This window comes from Pristis pectinata, chromosome 38 (genome assembly GCF_009764475.1).
Source record: "Pristis pectinata isolate sPriPec2 chromosome 38, sPriPec2.1.pri, whole genome shotgun sequence".
In the NCBI taxonomy this organism is placed as follows: Eukaryota; Metazoa; Chordata; class Chondrichthyes; order Rhinopristiformes; family Pristidae; genus Pristis; species Pristis pectinata.
The window spans coordinates 8,684,330-8,699,466 of record NC_067441.1 but is presented as its reverse complement, the minus strand read 5'-3'; the positions used below and the strand labels follow the sequence as shown (position 1 = coordinate 8,699,466).

Here is a 15,137-nt window from a genome sequence, read left to right as displayed (position 1 = left end):
GATGCTGGAACGCTGGATCTGAGTCCCCCTTGCCCTCACTTGAACAGATTGGATCGTGTGGGGTCAGGAGAAGAACAGAGTTCCCACAGAATGGGCTAATGGGACTGAGGTAAAAATTCAACCGTGATCTTATTAGCACAGGTATGAGGGGCTGAATGGCCTACTCCTGCTTCTGTTTCTTGTGTTGGGGGGGTGCGAATATTGGTATCCTTCTGATCTAGACACATGCCTCATCTTAGGCCCCTAACTGGGGGAAAGGGTAGGGAATGGATGGGGAGGGTGATATTTGTATCCGATCTGATATTTGAGGGGAGAGGGTGGGCAGTACAGTGAGGGAGGTCCTGGGACAATGGAGGGTCTCGATACACACAGGGCGCCCCGCTCCATGTCCGTCCGTCCCCAGAACTTCGCTCCGGCCTTGACCTTTGGCGTTGAACTCCACCACGCCCCCGCGCAAGAACTGACCAGATCAGGTGACGGGCATCCTCGAACCCGATTGGCTGGGCTGGAATGGGCGATAACCCTTTGATGTCGGTTTCCTTCTGCCTGAAGGTGTAAGCTGTGAATTGAGCAGACAGAACCTCTCGTGAGTACTGGCGCAGAGAGACTGCTTCACCCTCTGACCTCCCGCCGGGCCATCTTCAGGCAGCCCCAACCATACACTGGGGGTCAGACCCTATCCACGGCAGAGATGTTCAAGGAGTCCCCTCTCAGGTGAAGCCCTGGATTTAGACCCTAAATCGAGGTCCTGAGACCTTTGGACTGGAGGCTCTGGAATTTGGCTGAGTCACTGGGACTGACTCAAGGGCTGGAGATGAGGCATGGAACAGAGGTACCTCAGACAACAAGAGCTGGGGGACTAATGTCTCCAGTACGTGGCTCTCAGACAGGCTGTCACCTTGGTTCTGTGTAGAGGCCAGTGAAGAGTGGTAAATCGGTTTATTATTGTCACACGTACCGAGGTCCAGTAAAAAACTTTGTTTTTCACACCATCCATACAGATCATCACATAAGTACATCAAGGTAGCACAAGGGTGTTCTGGGGGCAGCCCGCAAGTGTCGCCACGCTTCCGACGCCAACATAGCACGCCCACAGCTTCCTAACCCGTACGTCTTTGGAATGTGGGAGGAAACCGGAGCACCCGGAGGGAACCCACGCAGACACGGGGAGAACGTCCAACCTCCTTACAGGCAGTGGCCAGAATTGAACCAGGGTCACTGGCGGTAATAGTGTTACACTAACCGCTACACTACCGTGCCTGCCACAAAATGCAGAATATAGTGTTACAGCTACAGAGAAAGTGCAGTGCAGGCAAGGGTCATAACGAGGTAGATTGTGAGGTCAAGAGTCAATCTTATTGTACTGGGGACTGCTCAAAAGTCTTTGTGATTTTTATAAATGACTTGGATGAGGGTGTGGAAGGGTGGGTTAGTAAGTTTGCTGATGATACAAAGGTTGGCGGTGTTGTGGATAGTGTAGAAGGTTGCTGTAGGTTACAACAGGATATTGATAGAATGCAGAGCTGGGCTGAGAAGTGGCAGATGGAGTTCAACCTGGATAAGTGTGAAGTGATACACTTCGGGAGATCGAATTCAAAGGCAGAATACAAGGTTAATGGCAGGACTCTTAGCAGTGTGGAGGAACAGAGCAATCTTGGGATCCACATCCTTAGATCCCTCAAGGTTGCCACGCAGGTCAATAGGGTTGTTAAGAAGGCATATGGTGTGTTGGCCTTCATTAGTTGGGGTATTGAGTTCAAGAGCCGCGAGGTGATGTTGCAGCTCTACAGAACTCTGGTCAGACCACACTTAGTGTTAACTTCTGGTTGTCTCATTACAGGAAGGATTTGGAAGCTTTAGAGAGGGTGCAGAGGAGATTTACCAGGATGTTGCCTGGATTGGAGAGTATGTTTTATGAGGATAGGTTGAGCGAGCTGGGGCTTTTCTCTTTGGAGAGGAGGAGGATGAGAGGTGACTTGATAGAGGTGTACAAGATGATAAGAAGCATAGATCGAGTGGACAGTCAGAGACTTTTTCCCAGGGCGACAATGGCTGACACGAGGGGACATAATTTTAAGGTGATTGGAGGAAGGTATAAGGGGGATGTCAGGGGTAAGTTTTTCACACAGAGAGCAGTGGGTGCGTGGAACACACTGCCGGCAGAGGTTGTGGGGGCAGATGCATTAGGGACATTTAAGAGACTCTTAGATAGACACACGAACGATAGAGAAATGGAGGGCTATGTGGGAGGGAAGGGTTAGATAGATCTTAGAGCAGGATAAAATGTCGACACAACATTGTGGGCCGAAGGGCCTGTGCTGTGCTTTAGTGTTCTGTATTCTATGTTCTATGTTAGAACAGTGGGTTAGGAGCTGTCCTTGAGCCTGGTGGTACGTGCTTTCAGGCTTTTTTATCTTCTGCCCGATGGGAGGGGGGAGAAGAGAGAATGTCTGGGGTGTGAGGGGTCCTTGATTATGAAATATTGGACCCGCGGATGAGGCCACAGTCCCTTCTCACGGGAGCCAGGGTGAGACAGGAACCGGCGGGGGGAGTTGGGGGTGAGGGGGCCGTACCTTTAGCAGGGTAGTAGGGAGTCAACTGGTCACCGAAGTTGGACTTGTAGGAGCCGCGCTCGACTCCGGAGGGCGGGAGGTACCAGGAGTGAGGGTAGGTCTCGTTCAGGTCGCTCACTCGGCCGTCGTTGATGTCCGCTGGGTCCGTGTAAACGATGACTCCCACCACCCCGAACTGGGCTCCGTTGATCCCCTGCCAACCCGAGGAGGAAAACGCGGACATTAGCGCACGTCACTCGAAGCCCCCCCTGCTCACCCCTCACCGCCTTGGCCGAGGAGGCTCCGGGGGGAGGGCGGAGGGGGGAGGTGGGAGCCTCCTGGGGGGGCGGGGATAGCTCTGCCTCCACCCCGCTCTCCGTCACACCTTCCTCCGGTTCCCCACCTCCCTGGTGGAGGCCAGCGCTCAGAAGGCCTCAGCTGCCCCTCCTGAGTGACATCCCTGCCCCCCCCCTCAGGGGGCAGAGTGAGGGGCCGATGATATCAGTGGCGAGTGGGAGGAAGGAGGGGGTATTGGTTCATCTAAACCACCCCCCCCACTCTTCAAAAATCTTCTTCCTAAATCCCAATTCCCACCCTTAATTCCCATCCCTCCTCAATCAACCCCCCTCCCCACATTGTCCGAAGCCTCTCAGAGAAGACCCCTCCCTCCCCGACCCTCCTGTCGACCCTCATCCCTGAACCATCTGCATTCACTCCAGTCTCCTAATCCCTCACTCAAAGCCCCCTCGCACCTCTCACCACCTACAGGCCAGGCCTACCCTTCTAGGCCTCTCTCCGTCCGCCTCTCTCCCATCAATCCCCACCACCCCCTCACCCTCCCCACACCCCCAGACCTGCAGTCGAAAACCCTCCCTCGATTCCAAAACCTCCCTCACCCTCCCTTCTCACCCCAACAATCCTCTCACTGGAGGTTAGAACATGGAACACAGAACAGTACAGCACAGGAACAGGCCCTTCGGCCCACCATGTCTGTGCCGACCTTGATGCCAAATTAAACTAAATCCCTTCTGCCTGCACATAATCCGTATCCCTCCACTCCCTGCATGTTCGTGTGTCTGTTGTTAGATGAGGGTCTAAATTGTTAGTTTTCTTGTACTTCAACTTTTTTATGCTTGCCTGCTTGTCTGTAAATGTTCGGTGGATTTTCAGTAATTTGTGGTATAGCTTGGTGTAGCCTGAGATGTCACGGACGGGTAAATCAAGGCTGCCCTTGTTGTCGCACTTATCAGCGAAGACTCTGTTATCTATCCAGCTTGAACCAGTTTTCAGTATAAAGAAGGACCTCTTGTTCTTTGTTCAGTTGGTGTTAGTTCTTTCTTAGAGTGAGACTGAGTTAGTTACAGTCAGTGTTACTTGTTCACGGCTCTTTACTGCTATTTCTTTGTTCTGAGTAATAAAATGGTTGTGACCACAAGGTTTGCGCCTCATTCTTGACTTCCAAAGAACCAACATCATCTCCAGGTCCAACACCGTCTAAAAGCCTCTTAAACGCCTCTATCGTATCTGCCTCCACCACCACCCCTGGCAGCCCGTTCCAGGCACCCACCGCTCTCTGTGTAAAAAAACTTGCCCCGCACAACCCCTTTAAACCTTCCCCTGTCTCACCTCTAGTATTTGACATTTCTATCCTGGGGAAAAGGCTCTGACTGTGGACCCTATCTACGCCTCTCATAAGTTTATAAACCTCCATCAGGTCTCCCCTCAGCCTCCATCGCTCCAGAGAAAACAACCCAAGTTTGTCCGACCTCTCCTTATGACACATGCCCTCTAATCCAGGCAGCATCCTGGTGAACCTCTCCTGCGCCCTCTCCAAAGCCTCCACACCCTTCCTGTAATGGGGGCGACCAGAACTGCACGCAATACTCCAAGTGCGGCCTAACCAAAGTTTTACACGGGTGCAACGTGACTTCTTGCCCCTCGCGATGAAGGAAAGCGTGCTGTACACCTTCTTTACCACTCTATCTCCTTGTGTTGCCACTTGCAGGGAGCTGTGGACTTGGACCCCAAGATCCATGAAGTTAGGGTTAGAGTCCGAGCCCCTCTAATTGAAGTCCCTCCCACCAACACCCACTCCTCTATTCCTCTCACCCTCCCTTCTAGGTCCCTCCAGTCCCCTCACTCAGAACAGATTCTGGACGGTTCACCCTTCACACACAACCCATTGGCTGGGAGGCACTGGGGTCATGAAGGGCACTACAGAAATGTAGGTTTATTGTTCCATTGAACTGTTGGCCTGATGAAATAACCCTCTTCTCTCAGCACCTCTGCTGGGACAGAGGCCCAACCAGCCTTCGAGCGGAGCCCGGGGTGGGGGGGGGGGTGTGGGGGCTGGGGTACTGGGTAGGTTCCCCCAGGAGAACTCCTCCCACACCTTTGACAGGGCAGTGAGTACAGGAGTTATACAAGACATTGGTGAGGGTGCACCTGAAGTACTGCGTGCAGTTTTGGTCACCCTGTTGTGTGAAGGATGTCATTAAGCTGGAAAGAGTGCAGGGAAGGTTTACGAGGACGCTGCCGGGACTCGAGGGATTGAGTGAGAGGGAGAGGTTGGGCAGGTTGGGACTTTTTTTCCCTGGAGTGTAGGAGACTGAGGGGTGACGTTATAGAGGTGTATAAAATCATGAGGGGCATAGACAGGGTGAATGTGCACAGTCTTTTCCCCAGAGCTGGGGAATCAAACACTAGAGGGCACAGGTTTAAGGTGAGAGGGGAAAGACTTAAAAGGAAGCTGAGGGTGGTCTATATATGGAACGAGCTGCCAGGGGAAGTGGTTGAGGCAGGTACACTAACAACATTTAAAAGGTACATGGACAGGAAAGGTTTGGAGGGATCTGGGCCAAACACGGGCAAATGGGACTGGCTTGGATGGGCATCTTCGTTGGCACAGACCAGTTGGGCTGAAGGGCCTGTTTCCGTGCTGTATCACTCTGACTCTCGGAGATGTGGACCTCCCCCCAATCGCCTTCCCCCGCTCCACGGAGGCAGGCAGATACCCCCATCATACCTTGTCTCCCCGGCCCGTGCCGCCATACTTGACGATGGCCACTGTGTTGTTCAGGTCAATGCCAAGGTCCTGGGTCAAGTACCGGAAGTCGGCCATGGTGCCCTGGTTGGCGTACACCAGCTTGCCCTGTGTGGGAGGAGGAGGGGGGAACAGGTTACCGCTGTACACCGCCAGGGAGGTGTAGGGTCCCATGCCCGGGTCTAAGCCTTACCTTTGGGGTTCCTGCGGGTGCAAAGGCCGCAAACGGTTGCACCACATCTGGGTCCAACTGGTCCTGTGTGTAATTCAGCTCCTTAATCCGAGACTTGAAGAGTTCCGTCCCATTGGGGGCAACTGTGGAGAGAACAAATAAGATAGAACAGGACAGCACAGGAACAGGCCCTTCGGCCCACAATGTTGTGCTGAACTAATTAAGCTAACGACACCTAATCCCTTCTGCCTGCACATGGTCCATATCCCTCCATTTTCTGCACATTCATCTAAGTGCCTCATAAACACCTCTATCGTATCTGCCTCCACCACCACCCCTGGCAGCGCATTCCAGGCACCCACCGCTCTCCGTGTAAAAAAACTTGCCCCCCCACATCCTCTTTGAACTTTCCCCCTTTCACCTTAAACGTCTACCCTCTCGTATTAGACATTCCGACCCTGGGGACAAATATACTGGCTGTCTGCTCTAGAGATGCCTCTCATAATCTCTGTAAAATTCTATCAGGTCTCCCAGAGAAAACAACCCAAGTTTGTCCAACTTATAACACTTGCTCTCTAATCCAAGCAGCATCCTCTTCTGCACCCTCTTCAAAGCCTCCATGTCCTTCCTGTAAGGGGGCGACCAGAATCGAAGGCAATACTCCAGGTGCGGTCTAACCAGAGTTTATATAAAGCTGCAACATAATTTCCCAACTCTTGAACTTTTAGTGCCTCGGCTAATGAAGGCAAGCATGCCACATGCCTTCTTTACCGCCCTGTCGACTTCTGTGGCCACTTTCAGGGAGTTATGGACTTGAACCCCAAGATCTCTCTGTACATCAACACTGTTAAGGATCCTACCATTAACTGTGCGCCGTCCCTTTACATTGGATCTCCCAAAGTGCGACACCTCACACTTGGCCGGATTAAACTCCATCTGCCATTTCTCTGCCCATATCTGCGACTGATCTATGCCCATAGAGTCATAGAAAGGCGGGGAGAAGGTCTCATGTTTAAACCCGGCCCTGAACCTCCTGGCCAATGATCCACCTCAGACCTGAGGCCACCGTTGTGACGCAGCAGCCAGTCTGTCAACAGCAAGATCCCACAAGCAGCAACCCGGTAAAATGCTTTTAGCAGCGTCAGGTGAGGGACAGATATCTGCTTCCAACAGATCTCCCGTGCGGAGTCCTCCATCAGCTGCCTTGACCCAAAGCAGGAGCAGCCACGGGTCACCACCAGAGCTACTGAAGGAGATAGGAGAAGAAGGTTGGTGGGTTAATTGTCTATTGTACAGTGTCCCTCGCTTGTGGGTGAGGGGTAGAATCTGAGGGAGTGGATTGGCAATTGGAAATCGCTTTATTATTGTCACATGTACTGAGGTACAGTGGAGAACTTCGTTTTGCATGCCGTCCATCACATCAGTGCATCGAGATAGTACAAGCCATAACAGAATACAGAATAAAGTGTTACAGTTACAGAGAAAGTGCAGTGCAGGTAGATAGTAAAGTGCAAGGGCCACGACCAGGTAGATTATGAAGTCGTGAGTCCATCTTATTGTACTAGGTGACTGTTCAATAGTCTTAAAGACTACAGTGGGATAGAAGCTGTCCTTGAGCCTGGTGGGACGTGCTTTCAGGCTTTTGTATCTTCTGCCCGATGGGAGGGGGGAGAAGAGAGAATGTCCGGGGTGGGAGGCGTCCTTGATTACATTGGCAGGGAGAAGTGTAGACAAGAGTCCATGGAGGGGAGGCTGGTTTCCGTGACGCGCTGGGCTGTGTCCACAACTCTCTGCAGTTTCTTGCGGTACCGGGCAGAGCAGTTGCCGTACCAAGCCGGGATGCATCTGGATAGGATGCTTTCCATGGTTGACTTAAAATTGGCGAGGGTCGACGGGGACATGCCGAATTTCCTTAGCCTCCTGAGGAAGTAGAGGCACTGGTGAGTTTTCCTGGCCGTGGCATCTACATGGTTGGACCAGGACAGGCTATTGGTGATGTTTACACTGAGGAACTTGAAGCTTTGAACCCTCTTGACTTCAGCACCGTCGATGTAAACAGGTGCGTGTGCACTGCTCCCCTTCCCGAAGTCAATGACGTGGGGAGAACAGAGTGCGATTAGTGTAAGCAGGTGGCTGGCACTGACACAGTGGGCCAAAGGGCCTCTTTGTGTGCTGACTCTATGTGAAGCCTTGTGTGTCCACTGCGCCTCTCCCAACCTCGGGATATCCCAGTGGAGTTCACAGCCATTACTGTTGAAGTGTGGGGACTCTGAAGTGTAGTGTAAGAGGCAGACAACTCATGCACAGGAAGCCCCCACAAACTACAACGCGACTATGCCTACATAGAACGCAGAACAGTACAGCACAGGAACAGGCCCTTCAGCCCACAATGTTGTGCTGAACCAATGACACCTAATCCCTTCTGCCTGCATATGGTCTACATCCCTCCATTCTCTGCACATCCATGTGCCTGTCTATGAGTCTCTGAACCACCACAACCGCCCCTGGCAGTGTACTCCACAGCCTCTGTGGCATTTGTTGAAGGTTAAAGATTGCCCCGGGGAAGAACTCCCCAGCTCTTCCAACCCTCCCGTGGGATTGCTCCCATCCGGCCGAGAGAGTAGACACAATTCCCAGCCAAAAGATGACAGTGGTGCACTCCCTCATACGTCGGGCTAGATCTTTGGTGGAGGTCAGGGTTGGGTGGGTGAGGTAGGGCCGACGAATGGTCGGAGGCCAGACATGTTTTTAGTGTTTGCCTCTGACGTGGGACAGGCCACTGAGATCCACAGGTCATAGAACACAAGGAAATAGGAGCGTTAACATCTCGGATGACCTGTCCTGGGCCCGGCACATGGATACAATCACAAGGAAGCCTGAGGAACTCCGAGGTCACCCCGTCCGGTCCCAGGGACTTACACCTCGGGAGCTGATGGAGGCTGTCAGTCAGTACCCCGGGACTAGTCCTCCCACAAATCTAACCCACGCTGTCCTGAACATGGTGGAGAGGCCGCACCTGGATGATTGTCTACAAGTGTTGATCACTCTGTTATAGGAAAGACATTGTCAAGCTGGACAGAGCACAGAGAAGGTTTGCGAGGATGTTGCCAGGACTCGAGGGCCTGAGTTATAGGGAGAGGTTGGACAGGCTGGGACTTTATTCCTTGGAGCGTAGGAGACTGAGGGGTGACCTTATAATGGTCATGAGGGGTATAGACAGGGTGAACGCACACAGTCTTTTTTCCAGGGAAGGGGAATCAAAAACCAGAGGGCACAGGTTTAAGGCGAGAGGGAGAAGATTTAAAAGGGGACTCCAGAGATTGCAGGTGCTGGAGCCTGGAGAAACACACGGACTGCTGGAGGAACTCAGCGGGTCAGGCAGCGTCTGTGGACGGGAAACAGGCAGCCGACGCTTCGGATCAAGACGCTTCGGATCAAGACCCTTCATTTGGGCTGGTGAAGATTTAAAAGGAGGCAACTTCTTCACGCAGAGGGTGGTGGGTGTATGGAATGAGCTGCTGGAGAGAGTTGTCGAGGCAGGTACAATAACAACATTTAAAAGACATTTGGACAGGTACATGGATAAGACCATAAGATATAGGAGCGGAATTAGGCCATTCGGCCCATCGAGTCTGCCCCACCATCCAATCATGGCTGACTTTTTTTAACCCCATTCTCTCGTCTTCTCCCCATAACCTTTTACCCCCTTACTGATCCAGAACCTATCGATCTCTGCCTTAAATACACCCAATGACTTGGCCTCCACACCCCCCTGTGGCAACGAATTCCGCAGATTCACCGCCCTCTGGCTGAAGAAATTCCTCCTCATCTCAATTCTAAAGGGACGTCCCTTCATTCTGAGGCTGTGCCCTCGGATCCTGGACTCTCCCACTGATGGAAACATCCTCTCCACGTCCACTCTATCTAGGCCTTTCAGTATCCGGTAGGTTTCAATGAATCCTCCCCCTCACCCTGCTGAACAATGAGTACAGACCCAGAGACATCAAACGCTCCTCATACGTTAACCCTTTCGTTCCTGGGATCGGTCTTGTGAACCTCCTCTGGACCCTCTCCAGGGCCAGCACATCCTTCCTTAGATACGGGGCCCAAAACCGCGCATAATATTCCAAATGTGGTCTGACCAACGCCTTATAAAGCCTCAGTATTACACCCTTGTTTTTATATTCTAGTCCTCTCGAAATGAATCCTAACGTTGCGTTTGCCTTCCTTACTACTGACTCAACCTGCAAGTTAACCTTTAGGGGATCCTGCACTGGGGCTCCCAAGTCCCTTTGCACTTCCAATTTCTGAATTCTCTCCCATTTAGACAATAGTCTACACCTTTATTCTTCCTACCAAAGTGCAAGACCCCACACTTCCCTACGCTGTATTCCATCTACCACTTCTTTGCCCACTCTCCCGACCTGACCCAGCCCTCCCGCAGACTCCCTGCCTCCGTGACACTGCCTGTCCCTCCCACCCATCTTGCAAGCTTGGCCACGATGCCGTCGGGTCCCTCGTTCAGATCATTAACGTACAAAGTGAGAAGTTGTGGTCCCAACACTGACCCCTGCGGGACTCCACCGGTCACCGACGGCCACCCTGAAAGGGACCCCGTTACCCCCATGCCCTGACTTCTGCCGGTCAGAGGGTTGATGCCCTCTTATAGGAAAGGGTTAGAAGGAATGGGACCGGCCCAGCTTGGTCAGCAAGGACCAGTTGTGTCGAAGGGCCCGTTACTGTGCTGTATGACTCTCTGACCGTGCGATGGAAATTCTACACCTCGTTGGGAAGGTTTGGTGCGGATGAAGGGATGGGGAGGACATCCTCTTACCCACGGTCACTCTGTTGGGCTTGTCCTTCTGTGGAAAAGACAGCAGCACGTTGTAGGTCACCTTGTTGGCTTCATCCAATCCTGACTCTCCGTCACTCCATCTGCTCAGCAGCAGCTTGACCAGCTCGGTGTCTCCTTTGCTTGTGGCCATATGTGGCTTCTTGGACAACACCCTAGGACAAGGAAACCCAACTGAGCATCAATTCAAGGACAGTCTTTCACTGGAGAATTTGATCTGCTGTGATATTGCTCCCACATTCCAAAGACGTACAGGTTCGGAGGTTATGGGCATGCTACGTTGGCGCCGGAAGCGTGACAACACTTGGGGGGGCTGCCCCCCAAATCACTACGCAAAAGGTGTATTTCACTGTGTGTTTTCTTTCTTTTTCAATCTTTTTATTAGTTTTCAGATTAATACAGATTGATATACAGCATCAATATTTATACATGTGATACCAAGAGATCAGGATAACAATCATAGCATAAATAATCATAAAGAACAATAAAATATAAAAAGAAATCCGTAGATCCAACGATCTCTTAGTAAATGAACATAATATAAAAGAAAGGGAAAAAAATTTATTATATAAATTTAAAAAGAAAACCCAAATCAATAAAAAAAATTATAAACAATATAAACTAAACCAAAAAAAAAACTTTTCAAAAGAAAACCAAACAACAAAAAAAAAGAGAAAAAAAAACTGGGCTAAAATTTCTCAGTAGAAACAGAGCAATATTATGTCGTCACCTCCGTTCCTCCAAGTTGGAAAGTTATTGAAAGGGGGTCTACATCATGTGAAAATATTGAATAAATGGACTCCAAATATCTTCAAATTTAAGCAAAGGATCAACAGTACCACTCCTAATTTTTTCCAAGTTTAAACATGATATAGTTTGAGAAAACTATTAAAAAGTAGTAGGGGGTATTGGATCCTTCCATTTAAGCAAAATGGATCGTTTGGCCATTAATGTAACAAAAGCAATCATACGGTTAGCGGAAGCAGATAAATGGCCAGACTCTATCCTTGGTAATCCAAAAATTGCAGTGATAGGGTGAGGTTGTAAATCAATCTTCAATACGTTTGAAATAATGTTAAAAATGTCTTTCCAATATTTTTCCAGAAGAGGACAGGACCAAAACATATGTGTCAAAGAAACCACATTCGATTTACATCTATCACATGTAGGATTTATATGGTTATAGAAATGAGCTAACTTATCTTTGGACCTGTGGACTATCACTGTGTGTTTCGATGTACATGTGACTAATAAAGAGATCTTATCACGAGCCTGGTGTTAGAACAACACTGGATATGGTCCACTGTCACCTGTAATGTATTGTTCTACTCACTGTAGATGTGACCCTTTATAAAAACCCTCAATCTAAATCTGGTGAACCAGCATTTTATAAGTTGTGGAGTCATACAGCGCAGAAACAGGCCCTTTGACTTATCGAGTCCATACTATCCATTCAATTCACTGAGTACAGGAGTTGGGACGTTCTGTTACAGTTGGACAAGACATTGGTGAGGCCGCACTTGGAATACCGTGTTCGGTTTTGGTCGCCCTGCTGTAGGAAAGCTGCCATTAAGCTGGAAGGAGTGCAGAGGAGATTTACGAGGACGTTACCGGGACTCGAGGGACTGAGTTATGGAGAGAGGTTGGGCACTTTATTCACTGGAGTGTAGTAGAATGAGGGGTGATCTTATGGAGGTGTATAAAAATCATGAGGGGCAGAGACAAGATGAACGCACAGTCTTTTTCCCAGGGTTGGGGAACCGAAAACTAGAGTATAGGGTGGGAGGGGAGAGATTCTAATCGGACTCTGAGGGGCAACTCTTTCACCCAGAGGGTGGTCCGTATATGGATCGAGGTGCCTGAGGAAGTGGTTGAGGCAGGTACATTTAACAACATTTAAAAGGCAGGGGCATAGCTAGGAAAGGTTTAGAGGGAAATGGGCCAAATGCAGGCAAATGGGACTGGCTTAGATGGGAAACTCGGTCAGTATAGACCAGTTGGGCCGAAGGGCCTGTTTCCGTGCTGTATGACTCTATGACTCTGTCAAACACCCACTTACACGCTGATCCCATTTTATTCTCTCCACACCCTCATCAGCTCTTCCCAGATTCACTCGCCTACAGACTAGGGGGCAACTTACAGCGGCCAATTAACCTTGGAGACACAGGAGACTGCAGATGCTCGAATCTGGAGCAACATGCGATCTACTGGAGGAACTCAGCGGGTCGGGCAGCGTCTGCGGGAGGGAAGGGAATTGTCGACGTTTCGAATCGAAGCCCTACACCAGGACTGACAGTTCCTGTACGCCGCACAGACTCTGCTCGGCCCACTGAGATCCTTCAGCGGATTGTGTGTTGGACCAATCCACCTCTGTGGGAGGAAACCCACGCGGTCACGGGGAGAGCCTGCAAACTCCACACAAGGAGCAGCAGCCGAGGTCAGGATCGAACCGGGGTCACTGGAGCTGGGAGGCAGCAACACTACCCTGCTGCACCACCGGGCCGCCCTGAAAATTCCAAAATTACCTTTATTTCAATTCCCCAAATCCCACGGTGGGACCTCAATGTTCTTTCGGAAGTCCAGAACTCTGGTCTAGTTACTTCACCACTGAATCCCCCTAAAGTGTGCCCTCCCCTCCCCTCATTTATTCTCAGCTGCTACGCATCCTCTGAGGGGTTATCTACACGCAAAAGAGGCCATTTGGCCCATCCTGCTGGTGCTAACTCCCTGGAGTTTCTCTATCCCTCTTATCAGTATATTATTCGCCATTCCCGTGGACCTTCCACTGCATCCTCTCCCTCCTGTCAAAATGTTATTACGCGCGCTCTCTGTGGGCAAATCCTTTGCCCACCCCTCCCCAGGTCGGGCATTTAGCTTGGTCCCTGTGCTGACATTTATTGTTTAATAACTGACGTTTTATCTGTGTGTGAGGCAATCTGATTTTTATTGTGGATAGAATTAACACTGATTCTACCACAGCAAGGCTTGAGCAGTGTGTAATAAATCTATCCATGAACTCCTCACCTACCTTGTTACATAAGTAAAGCAGCCTATGTACGATAAGATGGACTCCTGACCTCACAATCTACCTCGTCGTGGCCCTTGCACCTTATTGTCTGCCTGCACTGCACTTTCTCTGTATTTGGTATTGGTATTGGTTTATTATTGTCACTTGTACCAAACTACAGTGAAAAACCTGTCTTGCACACCGATCATACAGGTCAATTCATTACACAGTGTATTGAGGTAGTACAGGGTAAAAACAATAACAGAATACAAGGTAGTGTCACAGCTACAGGGAAGTGCATTGCAGGTAGATAATAAAGTGCAAGGTCATAACAAGGTAGATTGTGAGGTCAGAGTCCATCTCATCATATAAGGGAACCGTTCAATAGTCTTATCACAGTGGGATAGAAGCTGTCCTTGAGCCTGGTGGTACGTGTCCTCAGGCTCCTGTATCTCCTGCCTGATGGGAGAGGGGAGAAAAGAGAATGATCCGGGGTGGGTGGGGTCTTTGATTATGCTGGCTGCTTCACCAAGGCAGTGAGAGGTAAAGACAGAGTCCAAGGAGGGGAGGCTGGTTTCCGTGATGCGCTGGGCTGTGTCCACAACTCTCTGCAGTTTCTTGCGGTCCTGGGCAGAGCAGTTGCCGTACCAAACCGTGATACATCCAGATAGGATGCTTTCTATGGTGCATCGATAAAATCATAACATTTGTTTAACATAAACAAATTTAACATAAATTGTAATGCTTTACTCTGCATTCTGTTATTGTTTTCCCTTGTACTACCTCAATGCACCGTGTAATGAATTAATCTGTATGGATCGCATGCAAAACAAAGTTTTTCACTGTACCTTGGTACATGTGACAATAGTAAACCAATTTAACAATTGTAGGAGACACAAGGGATTCTGCAGTTGCTGGAATCTGGAGCAACACACACAAAGTGCTGGAGGAACTCAGCGGGTCAGGCAGCATCCGTGGAGGGAAATAAATAGTCGACGTTTCAGGCCAAGATCCTTCGTCAGGACTGGAAAGGAAGAGGGCAGAAGCCAGAATGAGAAGGCGGGGGGAGGGGGAGGAGCACACGCAGGCAGGGGAGAGGTGAGTCCAGGTGAGAGGGGGAAGGTAGGTGGGTGGGGGGAGCGGTGAAGATGTAATAAGCTGAGAGGTGATCGGTAGACGGGGCAAAGGGCTGAAGAAGAAGGAATCCGGTAGGAGAGGGTAGTGGACCATGGAATAAAGGATGAAGGAGGGGAGGAGAGGAGATGGGCAGGTCATCAAGGTGGGGGACGGGAGCCACAGGAATAAGAGAAGAGAAAGGAGTTGATGGGGGGGGGGGGTGGGGGGTTACCGGAAGTTAGAGAAATCGATGTTGAGGCCGTCAGGTTGGAGACTCCCAAGGCGGATTATGAGGTCTTGTTCCTCTGACCTGCGCCTGGCCTCAACGTGGCAGTAGAGGAGGCCGTGGATAGATCAACTGTGCGCTTTGCAGACACAAGAGATTGCAGATGTGG

At 50.5% G+C, this 15,137-nt stretch overlaps 1 protein-coding gene across 1 annotated transcript in view; it reads right to left on the bottom strand.

The window, feature by feature from the left end:
- Positions 1 to 15,137, bottom strand: part of naaladl1 (N-acetylated alpha-linked acidic dipeptidase like 1) — a 52,413-nt gene that overhangs the window by 29,249 nt on the left and 8,027 nt on the right. Inside the window, exons 2-6 of the mRNA XM_052045181.1 lie at positions 10,602 to 10,774; positions 5,789 to 5,910; positions 5,578 to 5,703; positions 2,574 to 2,766; positions 466 to 559 (exon numbers count right to left, since the gene is read on the bottom strand). Of these exons, the coding sequence (XP_051901141.1) occupies positions 466 to 559; positions 2,574 to 2,766; positions 5,578 to 5,703; positions 5,789 to 5,910; positions 10,602 to 10,774 (708 nt within the window). The remainder of the gene's footprint in view (positions 1 to 465; positions 560 to 2,573; positions 2,767 to 5,577; positions 5,704 to 5,788; positions 5,911 to 10,601; positions 10,775 to 15,137) is intronic.